This window comes from Rhynchophorus ferrugineus, unplaced genomic scaffold (assembly GCF_030347505.1).
Source record: "Rhynchophorus ferrugineus isolate W39M unplaced genomic scaffold, kcgeb_rfMv2 rfM2, whole genome shotgun sequence".
NCBI classification, from domain to species: Eukaryota; Metazoa; Arthropoda; class Insecta; order Coleoptera; family Curculionidae; genus Rhynchophorus; species Rhynchophorus ferrugineus.
The window spans coordinates 25,459,683-25,476,962 of NW_027472581.1; the positions used below are offsets into that span (position 1 = coordinate 25,459,683).

The 17,280-nt window shown below is 31.2% G+C and overlaps 2 protein-coding genes across 11 annotated transcripts in view; one reads left to right on the forward strand and one right to left on the reverse strand.

Annotated features, from left to right (window-relative positions):
* The window catches only part of mrj (DnaJ heat shock protein family (Hsp40) member B6 mrj), an 87,886-nt gene extending 78,099 nt beyond the window's left edge, over positions 1-9,787 (forward strand). For 8 of the 10 annotated variants that reach the window (XM_076394460.1, XM_076394462.1, XM_076394458.1 and 5 more), the window contains 5 exons: positions 1,753-1,862; positions 5,610-5,723; positions 8,159-8,353; positions 8,421-8,712; positions 8,783-9,787. In XM_076394460.1, coding sequence (XP_076250575.1) covers positions 1,753-1,862; positions 5,610-5,723; positions 8,159-8,353; positions 8,421-8,712; positions 8,783-8,882 — 811 coding nt within the window. In that variant the 3' untranslated portion in view covers positions 8,883-9,787. The remainder of the gene's footprint in view (positions 1-1,752; positions 1,863-5,609; positions 5,724-8,158; positions 8,354-8,420; positions 8,713-8,782) is intronic. The other 2 variants (XM_076394467.1, XM_076394466.1) reach the window with 1 other exon arrangement.
* A 2,189-nt stretch (positions 9,788-11,976) lies between these two features.
* Nep1 (M13 family metallopeptidase neprilysin 1) overlaps positions 11,977-17,280 on the reverse strand; it is a 74,108-nt gene continuing 68,804 nt past the window's right edge. The window contains exons 12-15 of the mRNA XM_076394447.1: positions 16,349-16,511; positions 16,173-16,292; positions 15,913-16,109; positions 11,977-13,852 (exon numbers count right to left, since the gene is read on the reverse strand). Of these exons, the coding sequence (XP_076250562.1) occupies positions 13,580-13,852; positions 15,913-16,109; positions 16,173-16,292; positions 16,349-16,511 (753 nt within the window). The 3' untranslated portion in view covers positions 11,977-13,579. The remainder of the gene's footprint in view (positions 13,853-15,912; positions 16,110-16,172; positions 16,293-16,348; positions 16,512-17,280) is intronic.

Genomic DNA, 17,280 nt, shown 5'->3' on the forward strand with positions numbered 1-17,280 from the left:
CGTTCAAATTCATTCTATATATCGTTAATTAGACGTGGTTTTTAGTAATAAGAAAGTTTAGGGTAAATGATGTGGCTTGGTGAATGGAGGTAAAACGAAATGAAACAGTGGTGTTTACATTATGTGACGTTATTTATTGGCTATATAAAAAAATGTGAAAAATACAATTAGATAAGACGGATGGCAGCGGTGTTACCTGGAGACGAGGCTTGGGCAATCGATGGTGGCACGTCTAAACCAAACGATGGTCGAGCACTGAATGAATGGAAATACCCTTCAATAACATCCCAGATAAGGTCTCGGGGTTGCCAGCTATTCGTTATCGGGTTCTAGTTGGCGCTGCTGGCACCCCGCCCGTGTTCAACATCTGGGATTATATTTCTGGGTATTTTGTAGACCGTTATTCCACGATGTAAAATTCGACATGCCTCAAGGTCGCTACAAAAGTATCTGAATCGACGCAACATACACACTAAACATTGTGATCAATGGTGGTTTTAAGTTTAACGCATTATCTAATAGAACTAAAGTTTAACATCATTTTAATTTGTTATCTTTCATTAGAATATTTAAAAGTACGAATTATTTCAACATCCTACTTATATGCTAAACTTAGTTTCCTCTGAAGTCTGGTTTTTATCACATCTCAAAAAATGTTCCCTTCTGGAAAACTACTGCATTGTTGAGATTCATAAATTGGGGGATGTTGAAGGAAAATTATACTGCAAAAGTGTAAAGATTTTTTAAATTTCTCTTTCTCGAAACTTTATTTCGCGAACATGTAACAATATAACATCTAATAAATCATCAAATAAATAAAGTAAATTCTAAGCGTGCGAGATCTTGATGTCGAGGTGGTAAGTAACTGTTAGTAAAGTGGAGGGTAACAGTCAAAACGAAATGAAAACGTATCTGAGGACCAGCTTCTAACTTCGACTGTATGATGAACGCGCAATGCGCGCAAGAGCCAAAGTTGCCAAGGTTGTCAAAGGCATTGTTTATACTTTATGGGAATGATACGAAGAAATAATAAAACAAAGAAAAATAATATAGTTAAAGATAATTGGATGAATAGATACATAAATAAATAAATAGAAAATAATAAATGGAATAAATAGAATGGAATTAATAATTAATTAATTAAGTTAAAAAAAATACTCTGAACTGGAATACTCTATGAACAAACTCATCATTTTCACTCACCATGTTGTTCAGCACAAAGGACATAAAATTAACTATATAAAAGAGATAGTAACTCTGAGCATCGCATCTTCACAAATTAACCCTTATAAAGTTTTAAGATATCAAATAATGTTACGATTTATGGTAATTATTTCTGTTTCTGGGTATTCGCAAAGACAACAAATCCCGCAATTAAAAAGAAGCTTCAATCCTGCATAGTTCACTTTACATTGTCTCTGAAACCTTTAAAGAACATAAATGGTAAAATTGAAAAGGTCTAAAATATCGCGGAAATCAGATGATTCAGATTTTCTCGAGTTGTACACGTCTTTGTGTTACAATATCGAAAAAATATAAACAAATTAAACTCCCTGTTAACACAGCCTAGTATTTCAGCAGTGTATAATATATACTTTTAAAAACTTTTCAATCTTGATTAAATTCAGATTATTATATTTGAGTATTTTAATAACATGCAGTATGGTTTAAAATACTCTTGTCTTCTTCATGTCTACGAATAGCTTTATTGTGTTGAATATTTTGATCTAAAAATGTTATTTTTCTTTTTAGGTATCGAAAATTGGCATTGAAATGGCATCCAGACAAGAACCCAGACAACCTAGAGGAGGCAACCAAGAAATTCAAGGAAATTTCAGAGGCATACGAGGTGTTATCAGATGGTAAGCGAGAGCCTCGTGTTATACATTGGGACAAGGCCTCGGACCGGTCGAAAATATATAACCAGCTTTCTTTTGAAGCGCCAAAAAAAAATCGAACGAATATTTTCGGATAATTTTTTCGCGATGAGTTGCGAGTACTGAAATAATAACATAAATATTATTTTAGTTGAACATTCGTGTATGCGGTATCAGTGAGAGTTGGCCTGGGACACGGCTCAGTAACAGCGGGATAATCTGCCTGCACGCGCTGAACTGCGCTCGTTAAATCGTCCAGATCGCTTTTAAATCTGCATTGTGGATGCTGAAATATAGTAACAATGGTTTAAAAAGTATCCCTCCTCGTGTCAGGATAACCAAAAATGTTTTTCGTAACAGCGTTTTTTTTTTAAATTCTTGAAAATCAATTTCATTAATTTATAAAAGTTTTAGAACATTTTAACATAAACTTTAACATAAATTGTTTTCCAAGGTTAAATCGTCCAATGTTCTTCTAATGGATTTTTAAGGCATCAATATTGTTCTTGTTACCAAAATAATTTAATATTTCTTAAACATTAAGGGCTGGAATTAGGAATTAATCATAGAATCTAGGATTGCCCCATCCGTTTAACCTTCAAAAATGGACGGCCCCAATAATATTTTTTAAAAATCATATTCATGTGACAACGTCAAAATATTAGATATATTATTTTCCACCCTGTCTCCAATTTTGAAAAAATTATTTTCATAATTACAGCCAGTTTTATTCCAACATCCATACCGTTTCCTTAATCTATATTTTTTCTAAACAACCATTTTAGTGGCTTTAAAAAACGTTTATACATTGCTCATCTTAAACTGACCATGTTTCGTTCAGGATTTTTAAAAACGCTCAATTCAAATATCACATGGGTCATTTATAAGTAAATGTTAAGAAAATCGTTATATGAAATTTTTAATAAATCCATATAAGCCTAAAGGGATCATAAAAATGTTTGTTTTGTGATGAACTAGCATCATTAATTTTTTTAACTAATAAATACTGCTTCAGTATGATATTTAATTAAAATAATGTAATAGTTTGTTGGTAAAATTATTTTTGGAAACTGGCTTATACTATCACTGGTTACTGGTTAATAATGGTTTATACTATCGCTGATTCATAAAGTTTTAAGATAATGATTAGGACAAAAGACAAATGTTCATAGACAATGAATATCAATAACTACTGCGTGACCAAAGGTCATTGAAAAAATGATTATTTTCATAAGATAGTCTTAAACGCCAAGTGCTTGGAGAAACCGAATGACAAATGGATTTACTTAAATTTTAATCATTTATCATTAATTCTGATAATTAACTGGAATATTTGCTTTTGGACTTTGACTATCTACTATCACCTTTTTAGGTTAATGAATAATTTGTTCATTTTTTAACACCCAAATTGTTGTTGTAAAAATAAAAGGATTAAATAATTTACTAATAATTTAAAAATTCATTAATTATGTTAAAACAAGGTGCTCATTATTTTGTGCCCTATAATATAAACATTTTGGAAGGTTCACAAGTCATAGAAGTCTTATTTAAAATCTAATTTCGGTACTACAGTAAACAATAATCAACATTTTTGTAATAGTACATGTGTTGTATTTAGAATCAAAAGATAGTTAACCAGGGCTTGTTAATTTATCTATCTGTTGTTCACTAATTCTATTTAATATCATTTTTATTCTTATTCTCTGTTTACTTTTACCTTTTTTTACTGGACCTTTAGTTTAAAAAAAGGATTTTTTTACAAATATGATCTCTGGAATTATAAGTTTGCCGATAATAAATTCAAAATCAAATCATATGTTTATCATAGTAAAATAATTTAAGAAGTTATTATATATTAGCTGTATGTAAGATTTAAGATTTTTTGTACTATTTTGTACTAAAATTATTCAAATTGGATGATGTAGTCTAAACAATTTACAGTTGTATTTATTGCTAGTGATCATTTATGTAGTCTTGTAATCTGTAAATCAAAGATATAACAAAATATATTTAAAATAATATAAGTAACAGTGATACATATTTGTCTAATTGAAATATTTTGTTATTTTCTGCCAGACTAGTCAGACTGTTCCGCAATTACTACATATTTTGGGATGTGTGATTTTGAGAAAAAATCATCACATATTGAAAAACAAAATGACAATCCCGAATTGCAATCGCATCATTCATTAACCCCGCTTTAATCATTGAAACTGAATGAATAAGGAAGCAAAAAGTGCTCCAACCGGGCCAACTTGTCTATTTATACGATCCAAACAGGAATAGTCCGAATTCACGAGACTTTAGCATGATACTGGGCCATCGCCGCCGAATTTCACGCGCACTCTCCCTCTCTCTCTTTCTCCTCGCTAAAATTTGTATTTTGCAGTGTTCACCTCGTAGAGATCTGCGATGTTTCGACGAAAATTTTGATAGAATACGTCAGACGCACGGTCGATTCACCTTCGCGATTTTAAATTTAGCATCGAAACGCTACTTTTGACGCTCTCGCTCAGGATCTCCGCCGATATATTAATATGTCGGTTCTTACTTCCATATTGTTGTCATTGTATGGATATATATAAACATTTAGAAATTGGATGCGGTTTAATCTTATCGTTGTACTTGAAACTTTAAAATTTCACTGCATATGTATGCGATCAAATCAGAGTCCTGAAGTTGTGTAAAATCATTTTGCGATAAAGAACAAAAAACATTGAATTATTTGTAAATATTATCTTAAATGTAATTGGTTCATATGGATTTTCTTTATAATACAATACAGTACGTAATAAATTCAATTTGTTGTTTTATGTCATATTCGATAAATATAAAATCATCTGCGTAATGGCGAATGCGCATGTATATATTCATTTCGCTGTAAATACTAAATCTTTGGTTCATAAATGACATTTCGTTTGAATTTATTCTGATCTCTATTCTGACAGCAGTAATAAAAATCACCATGCTTTTTTAAACTCATAGATGCTATAGTTGCATGTAGTTAACATTCAACACTTACAATTAATAAAACTAGTATATTGTGGAAAATGGATATGCAAAGAAAATTAGTTTACAATTACCATTTTATGATTCCTAGATAAATTTTGAAAAGAAAGACATATTACTAAATGATATAAGACAACTTATCTATAAATTATATAGCTATTACCAATAACAATACAGTACATCTAGTATATATATATTGTTACAAGCCAAAATTCATTTGATATAAATTAAATTATTGAAAAATAAAACTTCCAAGAAATGATAATAACAACCAAAAAGAAGATATTTGTACAACATAGGCTTGATGGCTATGATCCAAGTACATTTGTATATTGTTGCTGTAAATGATAAATATAAATTGATCTAGAATAATTTTCTAAGGTAAATCAATTATTAATAAATAGCAGAGCAAATAAGAGACAGTAGGTTTAAATTATACTGTTCATATTATTATAAACATTCATGTTCATAATGGAAATGAACAGTTGCAGTTGTAATGAAAAAACAGTGAATTATTTTTTTGGCTATAGTCGTTTACACACATATCTAAAGCAGGAATAATATAATATATATGACAATTTTTATAGTTGATTTCGTGATTTAAGATTAAAATACATGTATAGTAATAAATCCTAGTTTATTTTTGTTATTAAAAACATGTTTTTATTATTATTATCATGATATATGACTTTTTTTCGTTTTTTTTTCTTTCCACCAACGCAGATTCAAAACGAAAATTATACGACAACCGCAGCAGTAGAACTACGACGTCGAGATCATCCAGGAATTACAGGAGTTATTTCGATCTACACAATCCGTTCTCCCAACGGTTTTTCGGTAGTTATCAAATGATTTCCCTGTTTTTTTTACTCCATTTTTTTTCTGTGTGCTAATACGATTTTTTTTGTAATCTTTGCTCGTCTAACTCTGGAGCTTTTTTAAAAGCTCTCCAAGTATGCCTTTTATTATATTAATCTATAATTTTTACTACATCACTAACGAGTCATTTTTAACTGAAATCTTGGAACAGCTGTTTGACAGTTGGCTGTGATGATTGTGGTGTTGATTGGTATGATCTGATATTGAGAGTTTAGTTTTGTGGATTTTTGGTTGGGCTTTTTCTGCTTTAATTTAAACGATATTTGCTTTTTAGGTATAAATTACTAATGATTTTTGATTATTCATAGAATCAATATATATATAACCACTTTATTTATTAATATAATTTTTTGCAATAATTATAGTAACACAAGGACCTAGTTGCAGTACTCGAAACACTGTGTAATACTTTAATATCTACATGGTAACCATACTTTTGAGCTAACATCGATGTTTAGGTCAACGAAAAGCCAAAGCGACGACCGATGTGTGACTGCTTCTTTTAAAAATGAATTAAATAACAGATACTTTCTAGCTTCTGTTCTGCTACTAGTCTGCAATACTTGAGAGTCAAGAATTCAGACTTATTCATTCAGAGGCCTTACTAAAAGTCAACGATAATAATTAGCCAATTATGATATTAATATACTAATTACATAGATAAATAAAATAGAACATATTAATTAAATAATTTGTATTTCAACTGTTCGCAAAAAACACTGAAGAATGATCAAGAGAAACAATTGTTCTTAGCAAAAGTAAATATCCAACTGGGCACTTTGAGGGCACTCTACTAGCTTAATTCATTAAAATTTTTACAACTTTTCCATATTTGGCCTATCTAGTAATATTCCTTAATTTAGTGATATTTAGAGCCATTTTCGGGACTGCTATCTGTGTGAATTACCAGCTTTCTGGATCTTTGCTACTAGATAATCCTCTTTGATTGTCAGTCAGTGCTCTATACATAGATAACCAAATTCTTTTTTTTCTTTCAATTTCAGATTCCATTTACTTGTCATCACTCAACTGAATGATTTCTATATACATCATTCTATATAGTCAATTGAGGTGTCTAGAAAGATATTAACAGCTTTAATGTGTTTGACGCTCTTGTTAAAATAGAGTCAATAATAGTTTCAAAGAGCAGTTGAATGGTAGTTTAAAATCTGTAGGTAATTAATTTTGTTCCGTTGAAAGATGTTTCCTGAATATGTTTTTGGACAATGGACAGACAGCTTTAAGGCGATATTTTGATAATTATCGATTTCTGTGAGGAAGAGAAAAGAAATAAGCTCAAAAATATTTGAAATGTTTGTGTAATTTGTTTTATCTGACCTGTAGTGTGATAATGCATTTCCTGTAATAATTTCCCTTTTGTTAATTAATTTTCATTCATTTTGATGTTTTATCTGTCGATCGGCTTATTTACCGTAACAATTCAAAATTATTTTCGATTCTTGGAGTGTCTACTAATTGAAATTATTTCTTTCCTGCAATTATGTGTGCATTGTTTCACATCAGGATGGAAAAGGTATTTTATGTTCGGCAACTGTGCTCGGTTGATGTACGAGTAATTTGTTGTTTCTCATGCGCTTTCTATTATCAAATGCTTTGTTAATAACGGTACTCGGTATATTTAAAGAAAATGAATCAAGAATCTGCTCGAAGTTTTGCATTTCGCATAAAAAGTTATTTCAGGAACGGTTTAATGAATATTATTCATAGAGAAGTAATTGAAATCTTTCATGTTGGGTTTACAAGAAAGTATTTTCATTGTCAATACTGACATGACAACATTGGAACTGTCTCTGAGAACTTTTTTTGAACACCCTACAAAAAGTTCAGTGTTTTTGTTTCTCATGAACGTTAAAAGTTTTGTTGATGTGACAAAACATTTTCATACAATGTATGAAAATTTATTTTATTTTCTACGCCATGGCACTGTGAGGATTTCCTGGTTAACTCAATACATGCATAAATGTGTGTTCTTTATATTTGTAGCATATATAATAATTTATATTACGATATTAATTACATAATCATAACTACGCTACTTTAGTACAAACTATTATTTATATATTATTTAAAATATATAAAATGTAAGGTATATAAATTATTCTAGGTACATGAATGGTTTATTATTTAAATTAGAATTGCTAAGTAGCTTTTTTATTATATGCTAATATTTAAATTACTAACGAAATAATACTAATATTCAATTTTATTAAATACATATATATTTTTATTGTGTTTTTATATCGATGACTTTTTCATAGATAGTTCAGCGTCCAGCTTCATTTGTATATATTATACTTTGGGGGTGATTGGCAGTAGTATTTTACGGGCCTTCAGTTGCAACCAACAAGATTAAACCGTGTTTTCTTTTGCAGATAAGAAAAGGCGAATGTATGATACCTATGGCAAGGAAGGGTTAGCAAACGGCGGTGCTAGGTCCAGGAGCAGGCATGATGACGATTTCGACCGCTTCGATAGTTTCGGATTCTTCTCATTCCGCGATCCAGAGGAAGTATTCAGGGAATTTTTCAGCAGCAGCGGCGGCGATGTGTTTGATCAACTCTTAGGTGGTAAGAAAATAAAACGTGTGCTTTACTTTCTTTTAAGACACTTCATTAATACTCTTCATCTTTTTAGGTTTCGGTTCTCGGCGCCCCAAGAATTACAGTCATCGTCACTCCCATCCCCAAAACCAGCTTAGCAACCATCCATTATACAGCCCCTTCAACTTGATCAGCAGCCGTAACTTTATGGATGATTTCTTTAATGTTGCAACAGGTGGTCCTGTTGGTAGCTCAGGCTTTCACGCCAATTTCAGTAGCATGACCAGCAGCTTTAGCAATGGAGGAAGTGGGAGCAGTGGCGGTAATATCCGTCGTACATCCACCTCAACCCGATTCTCCAATGGGAAAAAGATTACAATAAAAAAGTAAATATTATTTTTTAAAATATTTAATCCAAAACAAGCTCATACCTAATTTGTGCTTTCTTTGTTGCAGGATTTTTGAAAATGGAAAAGAAACAATTATGCAATACGAGAACGACGTGCTGAAGACAAAGACTGTGAACGGTGTAGCGCAGAGTATAACATATAGTTAAATTTCTTTAATGAATCACATTCAATTAGCTATTGTTATACCCCCATCCTTATAGCATGTTGATTCTCAATCGATACTAGTTTTTCTGGTAAAATTTTGGCCAGTAGCCAGCCAGCAAAATATTTCAGTGTCAATGCCAAACAAGACAATGCAGTGAATTTGTTTTCTTGATTTTATTTTTTTATCAGTTGTACATTACAGACTATTATAATAATTCTGTTTTCAGAATTCATGTAGTATCATTTAATACGACTTGTAATTAAAGATAAAAGTATGTTCTAGAAGGACAACTGTTCATGTTCAACTATAGAAGAAATATTTTACCCCTGTGGGTGGAATTGTTGTCCTTCTAGTTAGTTAGATATATTAAATAATGTTAGATCTATTTTGAGTGTATCCATATAATTTAATTCTTCAAACAAACAAGTGAATGTAACTATTCTTCATTAGATTCCATATTCCAGTTTAATGATGACAAAGGCTGTTCAAACTATTCGAAGGTCACAAATTAATTATCCGTTCAACAACTATATCGCTGTAGTGGCGATCCTGTTGGATGTATGCTCAGTTAGTTAAATCAGAAAAAGAAAAGCTAAGTTTTGGGTTGGTTTTATTTTAATTTACGCAAGACTGCTAATTTTAAAACGAGCTTATGTAATTTTTAATAAAAGTGTGAGCTATAACTTACTTGACGTTACTATGTTATATACAAATAGAACGACTAGAATACTTAAGGTTTCTTTCTTATATGTAGTTTAATAGTTTAATTTTTTATGTAATTGTTGCAATTTCAACTCCACACTAATTCAACTACGAATTATTGCACACAAAGATGTATATGTTAAGCTTGTAATTGTGTGCTTGTACAGTTACTTATGATAAATCAATAGACATCTAAAAAATAAATTGATTGTTTTTATTTCATCTTTACATTTACTCTCTTTAGATTCAAATGGAATATATAGTAAAAGTTTTCCTTCAGGAATTTTGTTTTGACGCACTAGGTATAGAGAAATTAACAAATTTTTTAATGATAAATTTGAAGTCGATATTAAAATCTATGTGGGCTCTACCCCCAATCCTAACAATTGGTTTTAGCAGCGATTTTGTTATCTATACATAGTATAAAACAAAGTCGCCTTTTCTGTCCCTATATCCCTATGTGCGCTTAAATCTTTAAAACTACGCAACGGATTTTGATGCGGTTTTTTTCAATAGATAGAGTGATTCAAGAGGAAGGTTTATATGTATAATACATGCATAATATACTAAGGCAACATTGCTAATTTTAGAGATTTCTAACGTGATGTCGTAAATTAACCTATTTTTTAGGCTTATTTAGCAATTAGCAAAAACGCCGCCTAACCCTACGAGTTAGATCAAATTAATGTACTACAGTATTGTACACCATAAAAAGGTCTACAAAAAAGTCCGCGATGGTATATGTTTATCTTTTAGGGATAACCCACATTAACCATTTTTATTGTTTACTTTTTACGTGAGAAAATGGCTTATTTACGAAGCTATTTTAAGCAATACGGCATTAATCCTTATCGAATTAAGTACCTTAAATACAGTGTGCAATTAATATAGATCAATATGGTTCCTTACAGCATGTAAATTAAACAAATATTTTCGGAGATATTACAAATTTAAAATTTGCGTTTAAAAATGTGTAATGTAATAAAAATTGTATGAATTTAGATATTCCAAAGATAGCAGGAAATCTTCATAGTAAGTATAGGGGAAGACGAATTGTTTTACTCCAAATTTAATGCGTGCAGGCCAAGGGCAGTAATGAATGAACCAAAAATACTGGATCGATTTTAATCATGTTTTTATTGAGTGACATAGGCATATATATTTTATGCCCGTGCAAAGTCGGAGCGGGCCGCTATGTTTTTATATACAACGTTCATATTTTTTCTGTGATGTATTTAATTTAGTATCAGCATTGCACCCGTGCGAAGCCGGGGCGGGTCGCTAGTGATTTATAAAAGAAATCAGGATATTTTCGTTCTCACTTTAGGGACTCATTGTATACTTCATGTGTTATAGGCATCTCCTGCACTATAAATTATAATTGGTGATAATCAGTTTCCTTTAATAATTTTTATAGGACACCCTATATATAAAAAAAAAACCTAGATTACTTAAAATGTGGTCAGCGCTTCTAAAAATAATATCTGTTTTTTCGAGTTCTTAAAATTAGGTTTGAATAAAAACAAATTTGCGGACACGTTGTAGTACCAAAATCATCATAACACTAAGGAATAAATAGATTATTAATGCGGTCAGTGTTTTTAAAAATAATGTTGGTATTTAAAGAAATAATATTTGTTTAAAAATTAGAATAAAATAATATTAATTTAGAAATTATGTAGTTAGGTTATCCAAAGTTACTGAGATATAATTTATTCACTAATATCATATTTATTATCATGTGGTATTTAAAAACTTTATACATATAAATATATAATCATAAATTTCGCTAATGTTTTCTTATACAATTAAGTAATTGAAATTTAATACCCAATATTGAAATGTAGTTCTGTATTTGGTGATATCTACATCATATAAATTTATGATTTGTTACCTTTATTTAAAAATATGTTGACTTTACAAATTAATTTATTACTACTGTTCTGTTGTACTCGCGTCAATACACAAACAAGGCGAATATCGAATTAATAAATATTGATGTATTAAACATCAGTATGTATTTCCCAAAATTTACAAATATGTACATATTTAATAAAACTTTTTATTTTTTCAATATGTTTATGAAATATTATTTTTTGATCAACAGCCATTATGATAATATTTCATTTTAATAAGAACATAACTATACCATTTCGTGATCAAATCAAACTCAAATTGAAACGTTTAAAAGTAAACCTCTATATTTCGTTATTTCAATTTTTTTATATTTTGTGATTTCAAAGACACTGGAAGTATCATGTGTGCCTGGTTTGTTAACATTGGAGCAAAACAAGTGATTTTAAGGATAAATTGATTGAGCCAATCGTTAACAAAAGAGGATCAGGAACTTGTTTATCTTATTAGTGAGCTTACGCGGCTCTTAATTAAAACACCATAATTATAAATAGATACATTTATTAACAAATACATACCATAGCAAACTTTTTGTTCATCTTAAGTGGAAACACACAAACAAATAAATGCGGATAAAATCTTTATAAAATTTGTACAATTTCGTTCAACGAAAGATACAACACACAAAATACACTTAACGACCTATAAATCTAAAGATATACTTTTGATATTTTTTTCTTATCAAATTTCATCCACATGGAAAACAATAGAGTTTAATTTTAATTCCTTAAAGCTACTTTAGGTATGTCAGTGAATTAGAATACGAGTTTTTATAGATATGTTTATTTTAGGGTAAGAACTATTTTTATAATATATATATGTATATATTTATATTTTTCATCTATTATCTAGTTTTTTGTTTGCCTTTATGTTAAATTATCCAATATAATTGAGCAAATAAAAATTACAAGAAAGCAAGTCGTAATTCGGTATTGAGAGAATTGATAGTGTACAGGACACCAACTTAAGATATTGCTTGTATTTTACTTGTAAAATGGTGAACTGAAACTATTTGCTTTAACATACTTTAAAGAAAATAAAAAAATGATGTAAGAGACTCATCTTTTTGTAATTAAAAGTATCAGGGTACTGAGTTTAATAGGAACGTCTTGTCAAAAATCTTGTTATTCTTTATAGATTAATAGATAACATAGGTGATTTCATAATTGAATGTAATTTAGAATATAGGAACATTATATGAAGCTTGCAAATGTTGACATATAAAGAGTGTTCAAATGTATGAAAATAGCATTCTTTTGTTTTTATCAAGTGTATCTCTAATTACTATGTTTAGAAAGAAAAAAATCACCATTATTATATATATTCAAAAGATATAGATCTTAAGATGCTTCAATATTGTTTACAGCTTATTATTAATAAGCTTTTTAAACATTAGGACACAAAAAGTGTGTTTATGCCACTGAAGATCTCTTAAGAAGTCATATAATTTATTAAATGTGATATGAAGGAAGTAAATATTGATGTATTAACGAGTGTTACAATTTAGGAAAATAGTATTTTTTGAAGTTGTAAAAATTCGAACCTTAGAGATTATTTTTGTTAATAGATACATGATAATAGATATTGCTATTTTTAGGAATACCTTGCTTAAACATCTCTTCTATTATACATGAACCCAAGATATGGAAGGATATTTTAAGTTGTTAAGTCTATATAGTTAATTAATTGCAATTTCGACCACATTAATGTAACATGAAATGTTGAAATATATTAATCGATTACATGATGTTTAAAACCATAAATAGAGCATCTGTTTTGTAAGCAGTCCCTGAATTTGTTTTAATTGATATTTTTGGGAATTTTTGAAAATATAGTTTCAAATTTCTTTAGTTTATGAGTATTTCCATGGTAACCAACAGGGTAGAACATCGAAAAAAATAATCGCGAAGCTAAAATGATTATAATAATCTGCTAGCTATCTTTCTGACATATCTTAATTACTATCCATCGTCTGATTCCCATCAGGACGTCTTGCGTCAGAGTTTCAAAGTCGGCGACTTCCAAAGTGAATGTCGTCGTTAAGCGTCATCTCGATTGCATAGTTTGCCAAATTTGTGCTAATTACCATACGCTACACTTGTTCGTGGGGTTCATCGGTGACCCTATGGGACACTTGTACGCCTTGGCGAAGTCCCACGAATTGGACAAGGGTCCGAGGACCCTAATGGGACCCGGCGAGTGGACGCTGGAGCGTACTTTGGTCAGAGCGTCCTCGGGTCTCATCGAACCACACCAGATTTGGGCGTAGTTCAGGAAGAAGAGTTGATCATGAGTTAGGTTTAAACCAGGTAGTTGGTCTTCTTCCCCGTGTTGGGCTACCCATTTTTTATAAGCCTAAAATAAAAAATATTTTGAAGAGTGTGCTGTCTAGTTAACAAGTACATGAAGTAAATCTAGTAATCAAATTATTATTGATATTAAGTACAGTATACAGATGATAAAGAAACTGATTACTCACTCTGGAAAGCCACAAAATATCTAAAGCGCTCATGTCTACACAGTTCACCTATAAGAGACATATGTGGGAATTGGGTATGTGACAATCACCAAAAAGCAGAAGCATTTGCTGAATATCTAGAAAAAACTTTTTAAACCAAACGAAACTAATAGTGAATATAATTTGCCGGACTTAGAAGCTGAAAATTCGATGATTGCATTAGTCACGCCGAAATAGCTAACCAGAGTTATTAAAACTGACATTAAGCCCAGGAAATCACCAGGCTACGATTTAATAACAGGAGAATTACTAAACAAAGCAAAAACTACCAAGAAAGGGAATTATAAAACTCACCAACATGATCCATACAGCATTTAGATTAAAACATGTCCCAGGCGGAAGATGAAGAGGATTTGGAAGATGGCGGAAATTATAATAATCCCAAAACCTGGGAAGTCACCAAACGAAATAAAAGCCTATAGACCTATATCACTGCTGCCAGTAATATCTAAGGTGTCTGAAAAACTCCTGTTGAAAAGAATAAAACCGATCATAGAGACAAAAAACCTAATATAGCAACACACCAGTTTAGGTTTATTAACAAGTACTCAACAATTGACCAGGTCCACAGAATAACAGATGTTATTGAAAAAGCCTACGAAAGTAAAAAAGTATGTTCAGCTATATTCTTAGATGTAGCACAAGCCTTCGATAAGGTTTGGTATGAAGGCTTTGTGCGTAAACTACAGAAAATGTTACCAAAACAACACACCAAACTATTAAAATCATATATTACAACCAGAATGTTGAGTCAAACATGAAGATGCTTACTCTACAATAAAAGAAGCTAAAGCAGGTGTACCACAAGGAAGTGTACTGGGACCAATGCTTTATCTACTCTAGACTTGTGATATACAACAAAAGGAGAATATTACGATGGCTACATTTGCTGATGATACTGCGATTATAGCTGTCGGCGACAATAGTGAAGAAGCCTCACGAAAATTACAACAGGCAAGTGACAATATAAATAAATGGACACAAGCTTGGAAAATAAGAATTAATGAAAGTAAATCTGTACATGTGCAGTTCATCTATAAACAGGCCGTACAAGCACCAATAACATTAAATTATACTATCATTCCATATAGCAACAATGCTAAATATCTCGAAATTAATCTAGATGCAAAACTTCGCTGGAAGGAACATATAAAGAAGAAAAGAAAAGAACTGGAATTGAAATATAGGAAAATATACTGGTTAATTGGAAGAAAATCGCAATTATCAGTACATAATAAATTGCTATTATATAAGCAAATACTGAAGCCTATATGAACATACTTAGTTCAATTATGGGGATGCAAAGCAAACTGCAAAGAGTAACATAAATAAAATACAAAGTTTTCAGAACAAAGTCCTGAGAGGTATTGTGGGCACACCCAAATACTATAGGACTGATTACCTACAACGAGGCCTTCAGTCAAGTCAGTCAAGAAATCAAGAGAATTGTAAGGGGGCATGAGGAAATACTCCATTCTCATGAGAATATTGAAATATTGCAGCTTTTGGATACCACCAGAACAGGACACAGACTCAAAAGAATCAAACCATCTGATCTTGTGTAGTGTTGTGTAGTGAGGTGCATATAATAAAAAATACAGCAGTGACATGTATAAACATTATTTCACCAGAGACTGAGATAAGGCCGATGGGTCCTCCTAGGCATATACCTAGATTTAAGTTATCATAAAGACAACTTGTAGGTTAGACGGAAACGACTAGTAGCAATGTAATAATTAAATAATAAAAAAAGTACAGTATTGTATTAGATATATAAATGTAATGAAAACTGTACCACTCATTTGATGAAATGGTATGCCAAAAATAAACCCAACTGGTAGATATTCAGTAACATAATCGCATAGTCGGTTTACAACAATAATTCGACAATACTCACTCTAAACGACTGCTTTAATCCGCCATTATCGGCGATATTCTCTCCTTGTGTCATACGTCCGTTAACGTATAGACCAACTTCGTCAATTTTGTACCTGGAGTACTGATCGATGATGCACTGCGTTCTTTCCCTGAAAGCCCTTATTGTCGCGTTATTCCACCACTGCATCATGTTACCATCCTTATCAAATTGTCTGCCTGAAAAAATAAAATAAATGTTTATTTTAATTGCCACATAAATCTGAGATATAAGTTGTGTACCTTTATCATCAAAACCATGGGTTATTTCATGACCGATCACCACACCAATACCTCCATAGTTTAACGATTTCGGAAAATGTTGACTGTAGAAGAGGGGTTGAAGAATGCCAGCTGGGAAGACTGCAATAAAATAAGGAAATACTCTATCATTTGGTATAACTGTTGATAATATTTACCAATGTCGTTTTTGTTCGGATTATAGAACGCGTTAACAACGGCCGGCTCGGTTGACCACTTATCTTTATCCACGGGTTGTCGTAATTTTTGCAGGTTTTGTTCAGCATCGAATTTTAAAATATTCAGTATGTTCTTCATAAAATCTCTTTTAGTGATATTGAGCTAAAAAACAAATGTGCATTAAATTCATTGGTAAGTAACCAATTTTTGGTTTTAGTAACTAAAGATTTGTCACATTGTGGAAGGTGTGAAAATATATATATACAATAATTTGTTACACGCGGTCTCACCAATCGCGGTTTCTCTTTTCGGGTTTAAGGCAGCCGATTAACTCTCTTGTTTTGCTGTAATGCCTCAAGTTATCTTATAGTGAAACCAATACTTACAAATCATTAAATCCACGGCCCTGGAAAAATGAAAATAAGGACTGTCTGCCTGTGTTTTGGCAGATCCTAATGCAGATCAAAATGCCAATGCTTGGGTTATGATGACGCTATTTACAGACTGGTTTACTAATTGTTTTGTGCCTAGTGCTAAACAGTATTTGACCTCAAAGTCACTACCATTTTAGTTACTTCTGCTTATTGGCAATGAGCCCGGACATCCGGAGACCTTAAATTTAATTGGTCCCAATGTGAAAATGCAATTTTTACCTCCCAACACAACTTCGCTTCTGTAACCATTAGATCAGGGTATAATAGCAGCATTTCAACGATTATCTAAAGCGCACTTTCAGTCGCATCTTACAATGCATTGGAGCAGATCCTTTGTCGAATGTTACCGAAAGTTGGAGACAGTTTAATAATGCTCATTTCATAACCATTATTAAAAACGCAGTGAGTGATTTAAGACCATCAACTATGCGACCAAATCCATGCTAGAAAAACCTATGGCCGGAAATTGTTATCGACATCTCAGAATTGGACAAAGA